At 40.9% G+C, this 24,417-nt stretch overlaps 1 protein-coding gene across 1 annotated transcript in view; it reads left to right on the top strand.

Annotated features, from left to right (window-relative positions):
* Nucleotides 1–24,417, top strand: part of ANXA4 (annexin A4) — a 158,031-nt gene that overhangs the window by 69,288 nt on the left and 64,326 nt on the right. The window contains exons 5-6 of the mRNA XM_053718226.1: nucleotides 12,072–12,185; nucleotides 20,439–20,529. Of these exons, the coding sequence (XP_053574201.1) occupies nucleotides 12,072–12,185; nucleotides 20,439–20,529 (205 nt within the window). The remainder of the gene's footprint in view (nucleotides 1–12,071; nucleotides 12,186–20,438; nucleotides 20,530–24,417) is intronic.

The following is a 24,417-nucleotide window of genomic DNA, read 5'->3' as shown; positions in this document are numbered from 1 at the left end:
TTCTGGGGGCTCTTCAAGCTCCTCCTTTTGAACCCATGCATTCTTTGGTCATTATATTACTTTTTTGGAAAGTTTTGTTTCTTTTGGCCATCTCTTCTGCCAGAAGAGTCTCTGAATTATCTACTCTTTTTTGTGAGTCTCCTTTTCTGATTTTGCATCAGGATAAGGCGGTGCTGCGAACTTCTTTTGAATTTTTTACCTAAGGTTGTGAATTCTAACAACATTAGTAGAGAAATTGTGGTTCCTTCATTATGTCCTAATCCTATGAATTCTAAGGAGAAATCATTGCATTCTTTGGATGCTGTTAGAGCTTTGTAATATTATGTTGAAGCTATTAAGTCTTTCCGAAAGACTTCTAGTCTATTTGTCATCTTGTCCGGTTCTAGAAAAGACCAGAAAGCTTCTGCCATTTCTTTGGCATCTTGGTTGAAATCTTTATTTCATCATGCCTATGTTGAGTCGGGTAACACTCCGCCTCAAAGGATTACAGCTCATTCTACTAGGTTAGTTTCTACTTCCTGGGCGTTTAGGAATGAAGCTTCGGTTGATCAGATTTGCAAAACAGCAACTTGGTCCTCTTTGCATACTTTTACTAAATTCTACCATTTTTATGTGTTTTCTTCTTCTGAAGCAGTTTTTGGTAGAAACGTACTTCAGGCAGTGGTTTCAGTTTGAATCTTCTGCTTATGTTTTTTCATTAAAAAGTTTTATTCTGGGTGTGGATTATTTTCAGCAGGAATTGGCTGTCTTTATCTTATCCCTCCCTCTCTAGTGACTCTTGTGTGGAAAGATCCACTTTTTGGGTAGTCATTATCCCATACGTCACTAGCTCATGGACTCTTGCTAATTACATGAAAGAAAACATAATTTATGTAAGAACTTACCTGATAAATTAATTTCTTTCATATTAGCAAGAGTCCATGAGGCCCGCCCTTTTTTGTGGTGGTTTTGATTTTTTTGTATAAAGCACAATTATTCCAATTCCTTATTTTATATGCTTTCGCACTTTTTTCTTATCACCCCACTTCTTGGCTATTCGTTAAACTGAATTGTGGGTGTGGTGAGGGGTGTATTTATAGGCATTTTAAGGTTTGGGAAACTTTGCCCCTCCTGGTAGGAATGTATATCCCATACGTCACTAGCTCATGGACTCTTGCTAATATGAAAGAAATGAATTTATCAGGTAAGTTCTTACATAAATTATGTTTTTTCTTCAATCAAAAGTTTGTTATTTTTAAATGATACCGGAGTTGTACTATTTTATCCTAGGCAGTAAATAGAATTAGAATCTGCCTGCGTTTTCTATGATTAGCAGATTGTAACTAAGATACATTGCTGTTCTCACATATGACTGAGGAGAGAGGTAACTTCAGCGGGAGAATGGCGTGTAGGTTATCCTGCTATGAGGTATGTGCAGTTAAAAAATTTTCTAGAGATGTAAATGCTAGAAAATGCTGCTGATACCGGATTTATGTAAGGTAAGCCTGGATACAGTGATTTAATAGCGACTGGTATCATGCTTACTTTCAGAGTTAATACTCTTATAAATGTACAATATAAAACGTTTGCTGGTAAGCGTTTTTATATATGTTTTGGTGACAAAACTTAATTGGGGCCTAGTTTTTTTGCAAGTGGGTGCAATACTCTGCTAGCTTATTATACACACTGTAAAAATTTCGTTTGATTTACTGCCTTTTTTCACTGTTTATCAAATTCTGACAAAATTTGTTTCTCTTAAAGGCACAGTACCGTTTTTTATATTTGCTTGTTAACTTGAATTAAAGTGTTTTCCAAGCTTGCTGGTCTCTTTGCTAGTCTGTACAAACATGTCTGACATAGAGGAAACTCCTTGTTCATTATGTTTAAAAGCCATGGTGAACCCCCCTCTTAGAATGTGTACCAAATGTACTGATTTCACTTTAAGCAATAAAGATCATATTCTGTCTTTAAAAATTTATCACCAGAGGAATCTGACGAGGGGGAAGTTATGCCGACTAACTTTCCCCACGTGTCAGACCCTTTGACTCGCGCTCAAGGGACTCGCGCTCAAATGGCACCAAGTACATCCAGGGCGCCCATACCGTTTACTTTACAAGACATGGCGGCAGTCATGGATAATACACTGTCAGCGGTATTAGCCAGACTACCTGCGTTTAGAGTAAAGCGAGATAGCTCTGGAGTTAGACTAAATACAGAGCATACTGATGCTTTAAGAACCATGTCTGATACTGCCTCACAATATGCAAAAGCTGAGGAAGGAGAGCTTCTTTGTGTGGGTGATATTTCTGACTCAGGGAAGATGATGCAACCTGATTCTGATATTTCTACATTTAAATTTAAGCTTGAACACCTCCGCGAGTTACTCAGGGAGGTTTTAGCTGCTCTGAATGACTGTGATACAATTGCAGTGCCAGAGAAATTGTGTAGACTGTATAAATACTATGCAGTGCCAGTGTGTACTGATGTTTTTCCAATACCTAAAAGGTTTACAGAAATTATTACTAAGGAATGGGATAGACCAGGTGTGCCGTTCTCTCCCCCTCCTATTTTTAGGAAAATGTTTCCAATAGACGCCACCACACGGGACTTATGGCAGACAGTCCCTAAGGTGGAGGGAACAGTTTCTACTCTAGCAAAGCGTACTACTATCCCTGTTGAGGACAGTTGTGCTTTTTTAGATCCAATGGATAAGAAATTAGAAGGTTACCTTAAGAAAATGTTTATTCAACAAGGTTTTATCCTACAGCCCCTTGCATGCATTGCTCCTGTCACTGCTGCTGCGGCGTTCTGGTTTGAGTCTCTGGAAGAGGCTTTACAGGTAGCGACTCCATTGGATGACATACTTGACAAGCTTAGAGCACTTAAGCTAGCCAATTCTTTTGTTTCTGATGCCATTGTTCATTTGACTAAACTAACGGCTAAGAATTCTGGTTTTGCTATCCAGGCCGGCGGGGCGCTATGGTTTAAATCATGGTCAGCTGACGTTACTTCAAAGTCTAAGCTGCTTAACATTCCCTTCAAGGGGCAGACCCTATTCGGGCCTGGTTTGAAGGAGATTATTGCTGATATCACTGGAGGAAAAGGTCATGCCCTTCCTCAGGATAGGTCCAAATCAAGGGACAAAACTTCAAGGCAAGTGCGGCATCAAATTCCTCTAATGCAAAACAAGAGGGAACTTTTTGCTCAGTCCAAGATGGTCTGGAGACCTAACCAGACCTGGAACAAAGGTAAGCAGGCCAAAAAGCCTGCTGCTGCCTCTAAGACAGCATGAAGGAATGGCCCCCTATCCGGTAATGGATCTAGTAGGGGGCAGACTTTCGCTCTTCGCCCAGGCGTGGGCAAGAGATGTTCAGGATCCCTGGGCGTTGGAAATTATATCCCAGGGATATCTTCTGGACTTCAAAGCTTCCCCCCCAAAAGGGAGATTTCACCTTTCACAATTATATGCAAACCAGATAAAGAGAGATGCATTCTTACACTGCGTACAAGACCTCCTAGTTATGGGAGTGATCCATCCAGTTCCAAAGGAGGAACAGGGACAGGGATTTTACTCAAATCTGTTTGTTGTTCCCAAAAAAGAGGGAACCTTCAGACCAATTTTGGATCTAAAGATCTTAAACAAATTTCTCAGAGTTCCATCATTCAAGATGGAGACTATTCGTACCATCCTACCTATGATCCAGGGGGGTCAGTATATGACTACAGTGGATTTAAAGGATGCTTATCTTCACATTCCGATACACAAAGTTAATCATCGGTTTCTCAGGTTTGCCTTTCTAGACAGGCATTACCAGTTTGTAGTTCTTCCCTTCGGGTTAGCTACAGCTCCAAGAATTTTTACGAAGGTTCTGGGGTCGCTTCTGGCGGTCCTAAGGCCACGGGGCATAGCAGTGGCCCCTTATTTAGACTACATCCTGATTCAGGCGTCAAGCTTCCAAATTGCCAAGTCTCATACGGACATAGTTTTGGCATTTCTGAGGTCGCATGGGTGGAAGGTGAACGAGGAAAAGAGTTCTCTATTCCCCCTCACAAGAGTTTCCTTCCTAGGGACTCTGATAGATTCTGTAGAAATGAAAATTTACCTGACGGAGTCCAGGTTATCAAAACTTCTAAATTCATGCCGGATTCTTTATTCCATTCCTCGCCCTTTGGTGGCTCAGTGCATGGAAGTAATCGGCTTAATGGTAGCGGCAATGGACATAGTGCCGTTTGCACGCCTACATCTCAGTCCGCTGCAACTATTCATGCTCAGTCAGTGGAATGGGGATTACACAGATTTGTCCCCTCTACTAAATCTGGATCAAGAGACCAGGGATCCTCTTCCCTGGTGGCTATCTCGGGTCCATCTGTCCAAAGGTATGACTTTTCGCAGGCCAGATTGAACAATTGTAATGACAGATGCCAGCCTTCTAGGTTGAGGTGCAGTCTGGAACTCCCTCAAGGCTCAGGGATCGTGGACTCAGGAGGAGACACTCCTTCCAATAAATATTCTGGAACTGAGAGCGATATTCAATGCTCTTCTAGCTTGGCCTCAGTTAGCAACCCTGAGGTTCATCAGATTTCAGTCGGACAACATCACGACTGTGGCTTACATCAACCATCAAGGGGGAACAAGGAGTTCCCTAGCGATGTTGGAAGTCTCAAAGATAATTCGCTGGGCAGAGATTCACTCCTACCACCTGTCAGCTTTCCATATCCCAGGTGTAGAGAACTGGGAGGCGGATTTTCTAAGTCGTCAGACTTTTTTTATCCGGGGGAGTGGGAACTCCATCCGGCGGTGTTTGCACAATTGGTTCATCGTTGAGGCAAACCAGAGCTGGATCTCATGGCGTCTCGCCAGAACGCCAAGCTTCCTTGTTACGGATCCAGGTCCAGGGATCCCAAGGCGACGCTGATAGATGCTCTAGCAGCACCCTGGTCTTTCAACCTGGCTTATGTGTTTCCACCGTTTGCTCCCTCGCCTGATTGCCAAGATCAAGCAGGAGAGAGCATCGGTGATCTTGATAGCGTCTGCGTGGCCACACAGGACCTGGTATGCAGATCTAGTGGACATGTCATCCTTTCCACCTTGGACTCTGCCGTTAAGACAAGACCTTTTGCTACAAGGTCCTTTCAGTCATCCAAATCTAATTTCTCTGAGACTGACTGCCTGGAGATTGAACGCTTGATTTTATCAAAGCGTGGCTTCTCCGAGTCAGTCATTGATACCTTAATACAGGCACGAAAGCCTGTCACCAGGAAAATTTACCATAAGATATGGCGTAAATATCTTTATTGGTGTGAATCCAAAGGTTACTCGTGGAGTAAGGTCAGGATTCCCAGGATATTATCCTTTCTCCAAGAAGGTTTGGAAAAAGGATTGTCAGCTAGTTCCTTATAGGGACAGATTTCTGCCCTGTCTATTCTTTTGCACAAGCGTCTGGCAGATGTTCCAGACGTTCAGGCATTTTGTCAGGCTACTAAAGATTTTCGTCAAACATCTGCTTTGTTTGTTGTCTACTCTGGACAGAGGAGAGGCCAAAAGGCTTCGGCAACCTCTTTCTTTTTGGCTAAGAAGCATAATCCGCTTAGCCTATGAGACTGCTGGCCAGCAGCCTCCTGAAAGGATTACAGCTCATTCTACTAGAGCTGTGGCTTCCACATGGGCCTTTAAAAATTAGGCTTCTGTTGAACAGATTTGCAAGGCGGCACCTGGTCTTCGCTTCATACTTTTTTCAAAATTCTACAAATTTGATACTTTTGCTTCTTCGGAGGCTATTTTTGGGAGAGATTTTACAGGCAGTGGTACCTTCCGTTTAAGTACCTGCCTTGTCACTCCCTTCATCCGTGTACTTTAGCTTTGGTATTGGTATCCCACAAGTAATGGATGATCCGTGGACTGGATACACCTTACAAGAGAAAACATAATTTATGCTTACCTGATAAATTTATTTCTCTTGTGGTGTATCTAGTCCATGGCCCGCCCTGTCATTTTAAGGCAGGTAATTTTTTTCATTTAAACTACAGTCACCACTGCACCCTATGGTTTCTCCTTTCTCTGCGTGTTTTCGGTCGAATGACTGGATATGGCAATTAGGGGAGGAGCTATATAACAGCTCTGCTGTGGGTGTCCTCTTGCAACTTCCTGTTGGGAATGAGAATATCCCACAAGTAATGGATGATCCGTGGACTGGATACACCACAAGAGAAATAAATTTATCAGGTAAGCATAAATTATGATATATCTATACTTTTTTTTTTTTTTTTTTTTTTTTTATTGGATTAACTATACATTTAGAAGTTGACAAGCTTTCAGAAGAATTCCTTCCTTTCTCAAGTCTGAAGCAACACTGACCAATTCAATGGAATTTACAGATTTTAAAACAAAAGGAGAAAAGAGAGAAAAAAAAATGGAATAATGATGACAAAAGTGTGGACATTGTCTTACCTGTGTACCTATGCATAAAGAGTGTGGAATATACAATGTAATTGGTTTCTTAACACATCAAAAAAAATTGTAATGTACTTTCATATAGTCCACATTTAGTACAGAATTCAGCAGGTAAAGGTTTTTCTTTCCATGGTGTTTTTGAAGTTGCCTCTTAGAATCTTGATTTTGAGGATTTGGATGATGTGGTCAGGTTGTGTGAAATGGTGACCAACAGGGATACAGTATTTTGTGTCACCGTGATTTTTGAATCACAAGAGTAAATCCTATAACATTTAAGGGGCATATTCATGTATATCTGCAAATGTGGTATACATGATGCATTGCACTGCATGTGAAGTGGGATGTTATATTGAAGACACAAGCCAAAAATTGCACCTTCGGATGAACTTAGACACTCAATCAAAAATCACGGTGAAACAAAATACTGTACCCCTGTTGGTCACCATTTCACCCAACCTGAACACTCCATCCAAAACCTTAAAATCAAGATTCTCAGAGGCAATTTCAAAAACACCATGGAAAGAAAAACCTTTGAAATGAAAATGCACTTTAACTTGCTAAATTCTGGACTAAATGTGTGTTTTTTTTTTTTTTTTTTGTTTTTTTTTTAACACATTATCAAAATTTTTTTACATGGTATATTCCACACTCGCTATGCATAGGTACACAGGTAAGCCTATGTCAACACTTTTGTTCTTTCTTTTCTTTCACCTTGTATACATAATTTTCACATCTTTATACATATTGATTACATTTTGACAGTGGCGTAGCGTGGGTTGTCAGTGCCCAGGGCAAGGCAAGTATTGCGCCCCCTAACCCATTAGCACTGACTGAGTCTCTTCCACCAGTACAGTAGGGATTGGCAAACAGTGGTAGTGCTGCATATATGTGTGTGTGTATGTACAGGGAGTGCAGAATTATTAGGCAAATGAGTATTTTGACCACATCATCCTCTTTATGCATGTTGTCTTACTCCAAGCTGTATAGGCTTGAAAGCCTACTACCAATTAAGCATATTAGGTGATGTGCATCTCTGTAATGAGAAGGGGTGTGGTCTAATAACATCAACACCCTATATCAGGTGTGCATAATTATTACGCAACTTCCTTTCCTTTGGCAACATGGGTCAAAAAAGGACTTGACAGGCTCAGAAAAGTCAAAAATAGTGCGATATCTTGCAGAGGGATGCAGCACTCTTAAAATTGCAAAGCTTCTGAAGCGTGATCATCGAACAATCAAGCGTTTCATTCAAAATAGTCAACAGGGTCGCAAGAAGCGTGTGGAAAAACCAAGGCGCAAAATAACTGCCCATGAACTGAGAAAAGTCAAGCGTGCAGCTGCCAAGATGCCACTTGCCACCAGTTTGGCCATATTTCAGAGCTGCAACATCACTGGAGTGCCCAAAAGCACAAGGTGTGCAATACTCAGAGACCTGGCCAAGGTAAGAGAGGCTGAAAGACGACCACCACTGAACAAGACACACAAGCTGAAACGTCAAGACTGGGCCAAGAAATATCTCAAGACTGATTTTTCTAAGGTTTTATGGACTGATGAAATGAGAGTGAGTCTTGATGGGCCAGATGGATGGGCCCGTGGCTGGATTGGTAAAGGGCAGAGAGCTCCAGTCCGACTCAGACGCCAGCAAGGTGGAGGTGGAGTACTGGTTTGGGCTGGTATCATCAAAGATGAGCTTGTGGGGCCTTTTTGGGTTGAGGATGGAGTCAAGCTCAACTCCCAGTCCTACTGCCAGTTTCTGGAAGACACCTTCAAGCAGTGGTACAGGAAGAAGTCTGTATCCTTCAAGAAAAACATGATTTTCATGCAGGACAATGCTCCATCACACGCGTCCAAGTACTCCACAGCGTGGCTGGCAAGAAAGGATATAAAAGAAGAAAATCTAATGACATGGCCTCCTTGTTCACCTGATCTGAACCCCATTGAGAACCTGTGGTCCATCATCAAATGTGAGATTTACAAGGAGGGAAAACAGTACACCTCTCTGAACAGTGTCTGGGAGGCTGTGGTTGCTGCTGCACGCAATGTTGATGGTGAACAGATCAAAACACTGACAGAATCCATGGATGGCAGGCTTTTGAGTGTCCTTGCAAAGAAAGGTGGCTATATTGGTCACTGATTTGTTTTTGTTTTGTTTTTGAATGTCATAAATGTATATTTGTGAATGTTGAGATGTTATATTGGTTTCACTGGTAAAAATAAATAATTGAAATGGGTATATATTTGTTTTTTGTTAAGTTGCCTAATAATTATGCACAGTAATAGTCACCTGCACACACAGATATCCCCCTAAAATAGCTATAACTAAAAACAAACTAAAAACTACTTCCAAAACTATTCAGCTTTGATATTAATGAGTTTTTTGGGTTCATTGAGAACATGGTTGTTCAATAATAAAATTAATCCTCAAAAATACAACTTGCCTAATAATTCTGCACTATATATATATATATATATATATATATATATATATATATATATATATATATATATATGTATGTGCGTGTATATATATTCCTTTTTGTTACCATGGTGACACATCACACTGATGATTAGATTCCTGTGTTGGGATACCTAGTGTTGATTATCCACACCTTATATTCAGATTATGATCTAAAAGTATGCTTCTACTAGCAGGATGTTCGAACACTAGCCATAATAAATGTTAGCCATGCCCATGTATGAGTTAATTCACATGACATAAACATAAGCAACCCCTCATGCATCAAGTTATAAAAATAGTATGCACAAACCACATAATGAAAACAAAGAGCTGTGGGAGGAGAAAGAAACACAAGAAGTGCTCATGGTACACTTTGTTGTTAAAGCTTATATGCCGTTTTAAGAGGTTTTTTTCTTATTGTCATTTTTACTTTATCTTATTGTAAATAAAGTTTTTTTCCCCCCTGTTAATAACTAAATGCATTTATGAATAAGGCACCAATATTTTTTTTTTCTTTCATTTTATTTTTTAGATTGCTAGAAAGAGCCCCCCCCCACGCTACACCACTGCATGTTGATATATAGCTTTGTCAGTTTATGCTCTATGTAAAACCATATATTTCCCATGTCTGTTCTCCTACACTGGACACTGTCTGCTTCTGTCACCTAAGCCCCCCTCATAAATTTTACGACACCTCCTCCTCTCCCTGCACTCAGACCTCTATAACACTTTCTGTTCTTATTAACCATCCTGTGTTTTAAGATATAATCTGTAAATTACATTGAATTGGTCAGCATTGCTTCAGACTTAAAGGAACACTGAACCCAAATTTTTTTCTTTCGTGATTTAGATAGAGCATGCCATTTTAAGCATCTTTCTAATTTACTCCTATTAATTTTTTCTTTGTTCTCTTGCTATCTTTATTTGAAAAAGAAGGCATCTAAGCTTTTTTTTTTTTGTTCAGTACTCTGGACAGCAGTTTTTTATTGGTGGATGAATTTATCCACCAATCAGCAAGGACAACCCAGGTTGTTCACCAAAAATGGGCCGGTGTTCTGTGAAGGGACCGAACTTTGTTAAAGAGCGAACCATGTCACTTCCTGTGACGTTTCATCAGCTGTTGCTCTCATTTTGCACCAAATGCGCATGCGTGCCAGCGTCATCACATATACGTGGCCGCATACGTCACAATGAAAGTATTTAGACTTGTGAAATTATGAAACCTTGTTATAGCGCATGCGTGGGCTTTTCGATAACGAATGGGGGTGGTTTATGGAACGTTGTTTGTTCAACACTGTATGTGCATTATGGTGTGAAAAAGAAATAAATGTATACTTATTTAAACATATTTATTTATATTTAACCTCAAACATGGAACGATGTGTGTATATATATATATATATATATATATATATATATATATATATATATATATATATATATATATATATATATATATTGATTAGTTATAAATGAACAATTAACATTTGTAAAGGGAGATAATGCTTTTTTTTTTTAATTGCCCTATTGCTTGCCTATACCTATAAGTTGAACATCTAGTTAAAGGGACAGTCTACAATATAATTTCTATTGTTTTAAAAGATAGATAATCCCTTTATTCCCCAGTTACTTTTTACATCTGATTACCTTGTATCTAAGAATCTTCTGACAGCCTCCTGATCACATGACTTTTTATTTATTATCTATTGACTTGCATTTTAGCCAATTAGTGCTGTGTTGTGCTGACTCTTAAATAGCTCTTTGGGCGTGAACACATTGTTGTCTATCTGGCCCACATGAACTAGTAGTCTCCTGTTGTGAAAAGCTAATAAAAAAGCATGTGATAAGAGGCTGTCTATATAATGGTTTAGAAATAGACAGAAATTGAGAGGCTTAAATATTGTAAGGTATTAATATAACAATGTTGGTTGTGCAAAGCTGGGGAATGGGTAGTAAAAGGCATTATCTATCGTTTTAAACAATAACAATTTTAGTGTAGACTGTCCCTTTAAAATCCTGAGCTGAACTTTACTCGTGATTGGCAGCTGCGTATACTATACCGTACATATACTATGTGTTTAAAAACTTTATGGGAGTTAAACACAGTTCTGTGCAAGCAATTGTGTAAAAATAAAATGCTGTTATGTCATACTGTTAAGTGCTCAGACTATAAATGTCTCATATCTGTTTCAGTATTCTCTGTACCAAACACTTCTCCCATTAATGCTAGAGTATGTATGAATCTTTGGTGATTCTAATTCATTGGTTATATAGTATAGTAGACCATTTTGTATTCTCTTTACATAAAATAAAAATGTTCCATCAGATTGTGGTATCTGGGAATATTTAAAGCCACACGTAAGGACCTTAGCCTAGATTTAATACATTTACTAAGCATTGTTTCTTTCTATTTTCAATGAGGCATATTCTAAATTCTATATCATGGTTTTGGTCTTAAAATAATTGAGATAGATAGATAGATAGATAGATAGATAGAGATAGATAGAGATAGAGATAGATAGAGATAGAGATAGAGATAGATATAGAGAGAGATAGATAGAGAGAGATAGATAGAGAGAGATAGATAGAGAGAGATAGATAGAGAGAGAGAGATAGAGAGATAGAGAGAGATAGAGAGATAGAGAGAGATAGAGAGAGATAGAGAGATAGAGAGAGATAGAGAGAGATAGAGAGAGAGAGAGAGAGAGAGAGAGAGAGAGAGAGATAGAGAGAGAGATAGAGAGAGAGAGAGATATATAGGTCTGATCTAAATTAGTTACATTTTGTTGAGCAAATCAAAGCTGGAAGCTAAATATGTAATAGTGAATGTAGCAATCATCTTGGTATATTCCTTTAGCATTGTTGAATCATTTACGTTTGCAGCAATACGGAATTTTGCGGCACTATACAAATGAATGATAATCATTATATTTAAGACCAACAGCAGTTAAAGATGGAATCTCTTTCAAGCAGGAGTCTTCTTGCTGGAATTCCTTTTATTTCACATGCTTCATAGTTTAGCAAGTTACGTTCTCTTACCAAACACTTCTGGCCCAATATGTTATAGCTGCATTGTGCTGGGACTCCAGTTTTAAAAAGAAATTTAAAGTAAATCACCATTAATGATTTTGAAAGACATACTGGATTGGTTAAAATTCTACGTTCTATGTTTTTCCCCAATAGGATTTGGAGGATGATTTAAAATCTGAATTGACTGGAAAATTTGAAAATGTTATTATCGGTCTGATGACTCCAATAATCCTGTATGATGTGCAGGAACTAAAGAAGGCAATGAAGGTAAGTCAATGACGCAGAGATCTTGAACTGCCCCACTGCATAAACTTTTGCATATTCATTTTGTAAATTTCTGATATGGACAAACTGTTAGCTATAAAACAGGGTGCTTTGCAAAATATTCCTTCCCCCCCCCCCCCCCTGAAAATTGTAGTTTAGAATTTGGGTATAAATTGGACTTTCCTATGGGGTTGATTTATCAAAGGCTTTCGCCAGCCTTTGAGCCCCTATGGCTGCAGGTTCTCACACGAGAACCTGCACGCCGTATTTAACAAGCAGCGGACTAGCATTTGCAACATTTGTGATGGGCCAGGCTCATATATGTTAGAAAGGAATTTGCTTAGAGTAAGAATGAAAGAGAATGCTACAAACAGAGGTTTCCATCTAATACGAGGAGAGTCCACGGCTTCATTCATTACTTGTGGGAAATACAGAACCTGGCTAACAGGAGAAGGCAAAGACACCCCAGCCAAAGGCTTAAATACCTCCACAACTCCCCTCATCCCCCAGTCATTCTTTGCCTTTCGTCACAGGTGGTTCGAGCCTTTAAATTCTTTCTTTAGGCTACAAGAGATTTCAGGCAACCTTCAGCTTTGTTTGTTGTCTATTCAGGGAAGCGCAAGGGTCAGAAGGCTTCTTCTACTTCCCTATCCTTTTGGCTGAGGAGCATGATTCATTTGGCTTATGAGACAGCAGGACATAAGCCTCCTCAGAGGATTACGACTCACTCAACTAGAGCTGTGGCTTCTTCTTGGGCCTTTAAGAATGAGGCCTCTATGGAGCAGATTTGTAAGGCAGCTACCTGGTCCTCTTTAAAAAAAATTACAAATTTGACTTTTTTGCTTGGTGGTTGTGGTGCTGTGGTGCTCTCAGAATAGGGTCTGCCTCTTTTTCACCACCCCCTGTTTTTTTCATTCAGTGTCCTCTAGAGCTTGGATATTTGTTTCCCCACAAGTAATTAAGGAAGCTGTGGACTCTCTTCGTATTAGATGGAAAACACAAATTATGCTTACCTGATAATTTAATTTCCATCGTTACGAGGAGAGTCCACGGCTCCTGCCTGGTTCTCCGTTGGGTGGACCTAAATTTATTTAGTTTTTTCTTCTGGCTCCTTTTTATACCCTGATATTTCTCCTACTGTTCCTTGTTCCCTCGACAGAATGACTTGGGGATGAGGGGAGGGGGGGGGGGGGGTATTTTAAGCCTTTTGGCTGGGGTGTCTTTGCCTCCTCCTGGTGGCCAGGTTCTGTATTTCCCACAAGTAATGAATGAAGCCGTGGACTTTCCTTGTAACAATGGAAATGAAATTATCAGGTAAGCATAATTAATGTGTTTGTTAAATCCAAAAAGACTAATGTCCCTATAGTGATAAGGAAAACTATTTAAACACTTAAAGGGACATGAAACTCCAAAAAAATGTTTAAATGATTTGGATAGAACATACAATTTTAAATAACTTTCCAATTTACTTCTATTATCAAATTTGCTTCTTTATCTTGTTATCCTTTCCTGAAGGAACAGCATTGCGCTACTGGCAGCTAGCTGAAAACCTCTAATTAGCCAATCACAAGAGACAAATGAGCAAATTATTTTTCAAAAAGGGATACCAAGAGAACAAAACACATTTGAAAATAGAAGTGAATTTAAAAGTGTCTTTAAATGACATGCTCTATCTGAATCATGCAAGTTTAATTTTGACTTTCCTATCCCTTTAATACATTTCATCCACCTCCCTCTAATCATGGGTGCTGCCATTTTGGAACCTAGGTTACACTGAAGGTATCTAAAGTAGAGTTACTGCACGTGTGCAAACACATCAGTATTGGAATCTAGTAAAGACTAGATTTCAACATGGCAGCACCCATAGCTAGAGGGAGGTGGGGAATAACCCTAATATTATAATTATAAGTTGTGTTTAATATCCTTTTGACTTCAGCAGATCTTAAGGCTGTAAACCTAGAAATGATCATCCCAATTTTGATTATTTTATTGTATACCAAAAAAAAAACACCTTAATTTATAAACTGTATATTTCTCTTGTAAGGTGTATCCAGTCCACGGGTTCATCCATTACTTGTGGGATATTCTCCTTCCCAACAGGAAGTTGCAAGAGGACACCCACAGCAGAGCTGTCTATATAGCTCCTCCCCTAAGCCCCACCCCCAGTCATTCTCTTGCAACTCTCGAAAAGAAAGGAAGTATCAAGAGATATGTGGTGACTTAGTGTAGTTTTACCTTCAATCAAGAGTTTATTTTTAAACGGTACCGGCTTTGTACTGTTTTACTCTCAGGCAGAAATTAGAAGAAGAGTTCTGCCTGGATGTTTGATGATCTTAGCGGTTTGTAACTAAGGTCCACTGCTGTTCTCACACATAACTGAAGAATATGGGACAACTTCTGTTGGGGGAACGGTCTGCAGATTACCTGCTTTGAGGTATGTTCAGTATTTTTATTTCTAGAAAGATGAAAGAGTTCTAGAAAATGCTGACAGAGCCTTGTGTATTTGAGGTAAGCCTGATGCAGTGATTTAACAGCGACTGGGATGATGCTTACAAAACGGGGTAATACTCATGTTAATACTTTTATATTACTTAGTGACAAAACGTTTACATGACTTCATAAATAGGACGTTTTTTCTCTGAGGGAGATAAGTCTTTATTTGGGGCCTAGTTTCCACATGGCTAATCAGATACTCCTAGGAGTACTTTCTTAAGGCCCCTCTGGCATCCAGTACATGGTGGGAGGGGCCTATTTTAGCACTCTAAATGCGCAGTTTTAATTCAGACTGAGACATCCAGCTTCCCTAGAGGAGTCCTCTGACACCTGAGGACCATTACAAAGGGTTTATTTCTGCACAAAATAGTATTTGAGGGCAGGTAGGAGCCTCAGCAGAGCTGTGGCAGGGTGCTCAACTGTTTAACTTTTTGTAAATCTGGTTTGGGGCCTAAGGGGTTAATCATCCATTTGCAAGTGGGTGAAATGTTGCTTTAGTCCCTTACACACACTGAAAAAATATAGTAAAGTCTTTGAAATTTTTACACTGTTTTGCAGTTTAAGTGCTAGTTTTTTTTTCTCTTAAAGGCACAGTAACGTTTTTGTTTAATTGCTGTTTCACCTTTATTAAAGTGTTTTCCAAGCTTGCTTGTCTCATTACTAGTCTGTTAAACATGTCTGACATAGAGGAAACTCCTTGTTCAATATGTTTAGAAGCCATGGTGGAACCCCCTCTATAGAAATTTCAGTACATTTGGTACACATTCTAAAACTATAAAGACCATATTATGGCGCTTAAAGATTTATCTCCAGGGGATTCTCTGACTGAAAAAAAGGGAGATTATGCCATCTAGCTCTCCCCATGTGTCAGAACCTATAACTCCCACTCAAGTGACGCTAAGTACATCTAGCGCGTCTAATTCTTTTACCTTACAGGACATGGCGGCAGTTATGAATACTACCCTCACAGAGGTATTGTCCAAACTGCCAGGGTTACAAGGAAAGCGAGACAGCTCTGGGGCTAGAACTAATACAGAGCTTTCTGACGCTTTAATGCCTGTGTCCGATATACCCTCACAATGCTCAGAAGCCGAGGCAGGTGAGCTTCTATCTGTGGGTGACATTTCAGACTCAGGGAAGGCGTTACTTCAGTCTGATTCTGAGATGACAGCGTTTAAATTTAAACTTGAACACCTCCGCTTATTGCTTAGGGAAGTTTTAGCGACTCTGGATGATTGTGACCCCATTGTGGTTCCAGAGAAATTGTGTAAAATGGACAAATACTTTGCAGTGCCTGTTTACACTGATGGTTTTTCCAGTCCCTAAGAGGTTTTCGGAAATTATTACTAAGGAATGGGATAGACCAGGTGTGCCGTTCTCTCCCCCTCCTGCTTTCAAAAAGGTTTCCCATAGATGCCGCCATACGGGACTCGTGACAGACGGTCCCTAAGGTGGAGGGAGAAGTCTCTACCCTAGCTAAGCGTACAACTATCCCCGTCGAGGACAGTTGTGCTTTCCTAGATCCTATGGATAAAAAATTGGAGGGTCTCCTTAAGAAAATTTTTATACATCAAGGTTTTATTCTCCAGCCTCTTGCATGCATAGCCCCAGTTACTGCTGCAGCGGCTTTTTGGTTTGAGTCTCTTGAGGAGGCTCTGCAGGTAGAGACCCCATTAGACGATATTCTAGACAGGATTAAAGCTCTTAAGTTAGCTAATTCCTTTATTTCTGCCGCCGTTTTTCAGTTAACCAAACTAACGGCTAAGAATTCAGGTTTTGCCATTTTGGCGCGTAGGGCGCTATGGCTTAAGTCCTGGTCAGCAGACGTTACTTCAAAGTCTAAGCTTCTTAACATCCCCTTCAAGGGACAGACCCTTTTCGGGCCTGATCTGAAGGAGATCATTTCTGATATTACTGGAGGAAAAGGTCACGCCCTTCCTCAGGATAGGTCCAATAAGTTAAGGACCAAACAGAATAATTTTCGTTCCTTTCGAAACTTCAAGAGTGGTGCAGCTTCAACTTCCTCTAATGCAAAACAAGAGGGAAATTTCGCCCAGTCTGGAGACCTAACCAGGCTTGGAACAAGGGGAAGCAAGTCAAGAAACCTGCAGCTGCCTCTAAGACAGCATGAAGGAGTAGCCCCCAATCCGGTACCGGATCTAGAAGGGGGCAGACTTTCTGTCTTTGCCCAGGCTTGGGCAAGAGACGTCCAGGATCCCTGGGCGCTAGAGATTGTTTCCAAGGGATATCTTCTGGAATTCAAAGGTTCATCTCCAAAGGGGAGATTTCATCTCTCAAAACGATCTGTAAACCAGATAAAAAGAGAGGCATTCTTGCGTTGCGTTCAAGACCTACTGGTTATGGGAGTGATCCACCCAGTTCCAAGAGAGGAACAGGGGCTGGGTTTCTATTCAAACCTGTTTATAGTTCCCAAAAAAGAGGGAACGTTCAGACCAATCTTGGATCTCAGGGTCCCATCTTTCAAGATGGAGACAATCCGAACCATCCTCCCTATGATCCAGGAGGGTCAATATATGACTACCGTGGACTTAAAGGATGCTTATCTCCACATTCCGATTCACAGAGATCATCATCATCATCAGTTCCTCAGGTTCGCCTTCCTAGACAGGCATTACCAGTTTGTGGCTCTCTTCCCTTCGGGTTAGCCACAGCACCAAGAATCTTTATGAAGGTTCTAGGGTCCCTTCTGGCGGTTCTAAGGCCGCGGGGCATAGCGGTAGCCCCTTACCTAGACGACATTCTGATTCAGACGTCGACTTTTCAAATCGCCAAGTCCCATACGGACATTGTTCTGGCCTTTCTGAGGTCTCACGGGTGGAAAGTGAACATAGAAAAGGGTTCTCTCTCTCCTCTCACAAGAGTTTCCTTCCTAGGCACTCTGATAGATTCAGTAGAAATGAAAATTTTTCTGACAGAAGTCAGGATATCAAAGCTTCTAACCTCTTGCCGTGCTCTTCATTCCACTTTTCGTCCATCAGTGGCTCAATGTATGGAAATGATCGGCTTAATGGTAGCGGCAATGGACATAGTTCCGTTTGCCTGCCTGCATCTCAGACCACTGCAACTTTGCATGCTCAACCAGTGGAATGGGGACTACACAGATTTGTCTCCTCTGTTAAATCTGGATCAAGAGACCAGGGATTCTCTTCTCTGGTGGCTATCTCGGGTCCATCTGTCCAGGGGAATGAGTTTCCGCAGGCCAGAGTGGACTATAGCCTTCTGGGTTGGGGCGCAGTCTGGAACTCCCTGAAGGCTCAGGGTTCGTGGATTCAGGAGGAAGCCCTCCTTCCGATAAACATTCTAGAACTACGAGCGATATTCAATGCTCTTCAGGCTTGGCCTCAACTTGCTGCGGCCAAGTTCATCAGATTTCAGTCGGACAATATCACGACTGTAGCCTATATCAACCATCAGGGGGGAACAAGGAGTCCCCTGGCCATGATGGAGGTTTCAAAGATAATTCTATGGGCAGAGGTTCACTCTTGCCTTCTCTCAGCTATCCATGTCCCAGGAGTAGAGAACTGGGAGGCGGATTTTCTAAGTCGGCAGACTTTTCATCCGGGGGAGTGGGAGCTCCATCCGGAGGTATTTGCCCACCTGATTCAACTATGGGGCAAACCAGAACTGGATCTGATGGCGTCTCATCAGAACGCCAAGCTTCCTTGTTACGGGTCCAGGTCAAGGGTTCCCCAGGCAGCGCTGATAGATGCTCTAGCAGTGCCCTGGTCCTTCAGCCTGGCTTATGTGTTTCCACCGTTTCCTCTCCTCCCTCGTCTGATCGCCAAGATCAAGCAGGAGAGAGCTTCGGTGATTTTGATAGCGCCTGCGTGGCCACGCAGGACTTGGTATGCGGATCTGGTGGACATGTCATCCTTTCCACCATGGACTGTCCCGCTGAGGCAGGACCTTCTACTCCAAGGTCCATTCAACCATCCAAATCTAATTTCTCTGCATCTGACTGCTTGGAGATTGAATGCTTGATTTTATCAAAACGTGGTTTCTCCGAGTCGGTCATTGATACCTTTGATTCAGGCTCGAAAGCCTGTCACCAGGAAAATCTATCATAAGATATGGTGTAAATATCTTCATTGGTGTGATTCCAAGGGTTACTTCTGGAGTAAGGTCAGGATTCCTAGGATACTATCTTTTCTCCAAGAAGGATTGGAAAAGGGATTATCGGCTAGTTCCTTAAAGGGACAGATTTCTGCTCTGTCTATTCTTTTGCACAAGCGCCTGGCTGATGTTCCAGACGTTCAGACGTTTTGTCAGGCTTTGGTTAGCATCAGGCCTGTGTTTAAACCTGTTGCTCCGCCATGGAGTTTAAATGTAGTTCTTAAGGTTCTTCAAGGGGTTCCGTTTGAACCCTTGCATTCCATAGATATCAAGCTTTTATCTTGGAAAGTTCTGTTTTTAGTAGCTATCTCTTCGGCTCGAAGAGTTTCAGAGTTATCTGCCTTGCAGTGTGATTCCCCTTATCTGATCTTCCATGCAGATAAGGTAGTTTTGCGTACCAAACCTGGGTTTCTTCTTAAGGTAGTATCTAATAGGAATATCAATCAGAAAATTGTTGTTCCGTCACTGTGTCCTAATCCTTCTTCAAGGAAGGAACGTCTGTTACACAATCTTGACGTGGTTCGTGCTTTTAAAGTTTTATTTGCAATCTACTAAGGATTTTCGTCAAACATCTGCAGTGTTTGTTGTCTACTCTGGAAAGTGGATAGGCCAATAGGCTTTGGCAACTTCTTTCTTTTTGGCTAAGAAGCATAATCCGTTTGGCTTATGAGACTGCTGGCCAGCAGCCTCCTGAAAGAATTACAGCTCATTCTACTAGAGCGGTAGCTTCCACATGGGCTTTTAAAAATGAGGCCTCTGTTGAACAGATTTGTAAGGCGGCAACTTGGTCTTCGCTTCATACTTTTTCCAAATTTGATACTTTTGCTTCTTCGGAGGCTATTTTTGGGAGAAAGGTCTTACAGGCAGTGGTGCCTTCCGTTTAAGTTCCTGCCTTGTCCCTCCCTTCATCAGTGTCCTAAAGCTTTGGTATTGGTATCCCACAAGTAATGGATGAACCCGTGGACTGGATACACCTTACAAGAGAAAACAAAATTTATGCTTACCTGATAAATTTCTTTCTTGTGGTGTATCCAGTCCACGGCCCGACCTGTCATTTTAAGGCAGGTGTTTTTATTTTTTAAACTACAGTCACCACTGCACCCTATAGTTTCTCCTTTTTTCCTACTTGTCTTCGGTCGAATGACTGGAGGTGGGGCTTAGGGGAGGAGCTATATAGACAGCTTTGCTGGGGGGGGGGCCTCTTGCAACTTCCTGTTGGGAAGGAGAATATCCCACAAGTAATGGATGAACCCGTGGACTGGATACACCTCAAGAGAAATTTATCAGGTAAGCATAAATTTTTGTTTTTTTGTTGTAATATTAACTTCCATGGTTCTGGAAAATGGAAACTGTACCCCTTAAACTCTGCATCCAGTGTAGCTTTCTCCTTGCTGTTAAATTTCATTATCAAGAGATTTGCTGAAGTACTCTTGTCTGATATCTAATTTTGCTCTAATGATATTTCTATTTCAAGGTATAAATTAATGATGTTATTCCAAACTCCATTAACATTTGGTCTATATTATTTACATTAACCTGTATTAGAAAACAATTATTTACTTGGAAGAAATATGTCAGATAAAAAGGTCCATCTTGTGTTTTTTTTTTTTTTTTTTCGTTTTTTTCTAGGGAGCAGGAACAGATGAGGGTTGCCTGATTGAGATTTTGGCTTCTCGTTCTACTGAGGAGATCAAGAACATCAATGTAACTTACAGACTGAGTAAGTAAGATATGGGGATGGTAACTGTCTGAGTATCTGCTATAGTATGTTTTATACATGTATGATTGGTAGCTTGTTTTCTTTTTATACATGGTGCTCAAATCAGCGCTGTTATCATACTTCACAGGACAGTCTAGTCAAGAATTTTTATTGTTTAAAAAGAGAATTTTTCTCCAACATTGGTGTGTCCGGTCCACTGCGTCATCCTTACTTGTGGGAATATCTCTTCCCCAACAGGAAATGGCAAAGAGTCCCAGCAAAGCTGGCCATATAGTCCCTCCTAGGCTCCGCCCACCCCAGTCATTCTCTTTGCCGTTGCACAGGCAACATCTCCACGGATATGGTTAAGAGTATGTGGTGTTTAGTTGTATTTTTTTTTTTTATTCTACTATCAAGAGTTTGTTATTTTAAAATAGTGCTGGTAGGTACTATTTACTCTGAAACAGAAAAAGATGAAGATTTCTGTTTGTGAGAGGAAGATGATTTTAGCAGACAGTAACTAAAATCGATTGCTGTTTCCATATAGGACTGTTGAGATGAAGTAACTTCAGTTGGGGGAAACAGTTAGCAGACTTTTCTGCTTAAGGTATGACTAGCCATATTTCTAACAAGACTGTGTATTGCTGGAAGGCTGTCATTTCCCCTCATGGGGACCGGTAAGCCATTTTCTTAGTCTTAAACAGAATAAAGGGCTTAAGATGGGCTATAAAACTGGTAGACACTTTTATGGGCTAAATCGATTGCTTTATTTGGACATTTTATACATGTTTATGCTGATAATTCACACTTATAAACTTGGGGAACGTTTTTTTAACGTCAGGCACTATGTTAGACACCTTTTCCAGTCAGGAAGGGCCTTCCCAGTTGTAGGCTGAGCCTCATTTTCGCGCCATTACTGCGCAGTTGTTTTTGAGAGCAAGACATGCAGATGCATGTGTGAGGACCTGAAAGTAGTTGGAAAAGTTCCTAGAAGGCGTCATTTGGTATCTTATTCCCCTCTGGGCTTGGTAAAGTCACAGCAAAGGCTGTAGCTGGGACTGTATAGGGGTTAAATCTGTAACCGGCTCCGGTTTCGTTATTTTAAGGGTTAAAGCTCTGAAAATTGGTGTGCAATACTTTTAATGCTTTAAGACACTGTGGTGAAATTTTGGTAAATTTTGAACAATTCCTTCATATTTTTTCACATATTCAGTAATAAAGTGTGCTCTGTTAAAAATTTAAAGAGACAGTAACGGTTTTGTTTTAAAACGGTTTTCTTCTGTTATGTGTGATCAGTCCACGGGTCATCATTACTTCTGGGATATAACTCCTCCCCAACAGGAAATGCAAGAGGATTCACCCAGCAGAGCTGCATATAGCTCCTCCCCTCTACGTCAGTCCCAGTCATTCTCTTGCACCCAACGACTAGATAGGATGTGTGAGAGGACTATGGTGATTATACTTAGTTTTTATGACTTCAATCAAAAGTTTGTTATTTTACAATAGCACCGGAGCGTGTTATTACTTCTCTGGCAGAGTTTGAGGAAGAATCTGCCAGAGTTTTTTACTATGATTTTAACCGGAGTTGTTAAGATCATATTGCTGTTCTCGGCCATCTGAGGGAGGTAAAGGCTTCAGATCAGGGGACAGCGGGCAGATGAATCTGCATTGAGGTATGTAGCAGTTTTTATTTTCTGAATGGAATTGATGAGAAAATCCTGCCATACCGTTAAAATGACATGTATGTATACACTTCAGTATTCTGGGGATGGTATTTCACCGGAACTACTCTGTTAAAGGTCACTAATCCTTTTTAATAACTATTTATCATGTTAAACGTTTTTGCTGGAATGTAGAATCGTTTACATTGCTGAGGTACTGTGTGAATAAATATTTGGGCATTATTTTCCACTTGGCAGCCTTTTTTGCTTTTATTTGTGACAGTTTCGTTTCTCTTCACTGCTGTGTGGGAGAGGGAGGGGCCGTTTTTGGCGCTCTTTGCTACGCATCAAAAAATTCCAGTCAGTTACTTTTATATTTCCTGCATGATCCGGTTCATCTCTGACAGATCTCAGGGGTCTTCAAACTTCTTTGAAGGGAGGTAAATTCTCTCAGCAGAGCTGTGAGAATTCTTATAGTGACTGTGAATAAAAACGTTGCTTTGTAATTTTTATGTCAAATTTAATTATTGTTATTTTACTAATGGGAACAAACCTTTGCTAAAAGTTGTGTTGTTTTAAAGTTTGATGCTATAACTGTTTTTCAGTTCATTATTTCAACTGTCATTTAATCGTTTAGTACCTCTTTGAGGCACAGTACGTTTTTGCTAAAAAAGATTATAACCAAGTTGTAAGTTTTTTTGCTAGTGTGTTAAACATGTCTGACTCAGAGGAAGATATCTGTGTCATTTGTTCCAATGCCAAGGTGGAGCCCAATAGAAATTTATGTACTAACTGTATTGATGCTACTTTAAATAAAAGTCAATCTGTACAATGTGAACAAATTTCACCAAACAGCGAGGGGAGAGTTATGCCGACTAACTCGCCTCACGCGGCAGTACCTGCATCTCCCGCCCGGGAGGTGCGTGATATTATGGCGCCTAGTACATCTGGGCGGCCATTACAGATAACATTACAAGATATGGCTACTGTTATGACTGAAGTTTTGTCTAAATTACCAGAACTAAGAGGCAAGCGTGATCACTCTGGGGTGAGAACAGAGTGCGCTGACAATACTAGGGCCATGTCTGATACTGCGTCACAGCTCGCAGAGCATGAGGACGGAGAGCTTCATTCTGTGGGTGACGGTTCTGATCCAAACAGATTGGATTCAGATATTTCAAATTTTAAATTTAAATTGGAAAACCTCCGTGTATTACTAGGGGAGGTCTTAGCAGCTCTTAATGATTGTAACACCGTTGCAATACCAGAGAAACTGTGTAGGTTGGATAAATACTTTGCGGTACCGGCGAGTACTGACGTTTTTCCTATACCTAAGAGACTAACTGAAATTGTTACTAAGGAGTGGGATAGACCCGGTGTGCCGTTCTCACCCCCTCCAATATTTAGAAAGATGTTTCCAATAGACGCCACCACTCGGGACTTATGGCAAACGGTCCCTAAGGTGGAGGGAGCAGTTTCTACTTTAGCTAAGCGTACCACTATCCCGGTGGAGGATAGCTGTGCTTTTTCAGATCCAATGGATAAAAAATTAGAGGGTTACCTTAAGAAAATGTTTGTTCAACAAGGTTTTATATTGCAACCCCTTGCATGTATCGCGCCGATTACGGCTGCGGCAGCATTTTGGATTGAGTCTCTGGAAGAGAACCTTAGTTCATCTACGCTAGACGACATTACGGACAGGCTTAGAGTCCTTAAACTAGCTAATTCTTTCATTTCGGAGGCCGTAGTACATTTAACCAAACTTACGGCTAAGAACTCAGGATTCGCCATACAGGCACGTAGGGCGCTGTGGCTAAAATCCTGGTCAGCCGATGTTACTTCTAAGTCCAAATTACTTAATATACCTTTCAAGGGGCAGTCTTTATTTGGGCCCGGTTTGAAAGAAATTATCGCTGACATTACAGGAGGTAAGGGCCACGCCCTACCTCAAGACAAAGCCAAAGCTAAGGCTAGACAGTCTAATTTTCGTCCCTTTCGGAATTTCAAAACAGGAGCAGCATCAACCTCCACTGCACCAAAACAGGAGGGAGCTGTTGCTCGTTACAGGCAAGGCTGGAAGCCTAACCAGTCCTGGAACAAGAGCAAGCAGGCCAGGAAACCTGCTGCTGCCCCAAAGACAGCATGAATCGAAAGCCCCCGATCCGGGACCGGATCTAGTGGGGGGCAGACTTTCTCTCTTCGCCCAGGCCTGGGCAAGAGATGTTCAGGATCCCTGGGCACTAGAGAT

The sequence above is a fragment of the Bombina bombina genome, chromosome 6 (assembly GCF_027579735.1).
Source record: "Bombina bombina isolate aBomBom1 chromosome 6, aBomBom1.pri, whole genome shotgun sequence".
Taxonomy (NCBI): Eukaryota; Metazoa; Chordata; class Amphibia; order Anura; family Bombinatoridae; genus Bombina; species Bombina bombina.
This window is presented reverse-complemented; position numbering and strand designations above follow the sequence as displayed.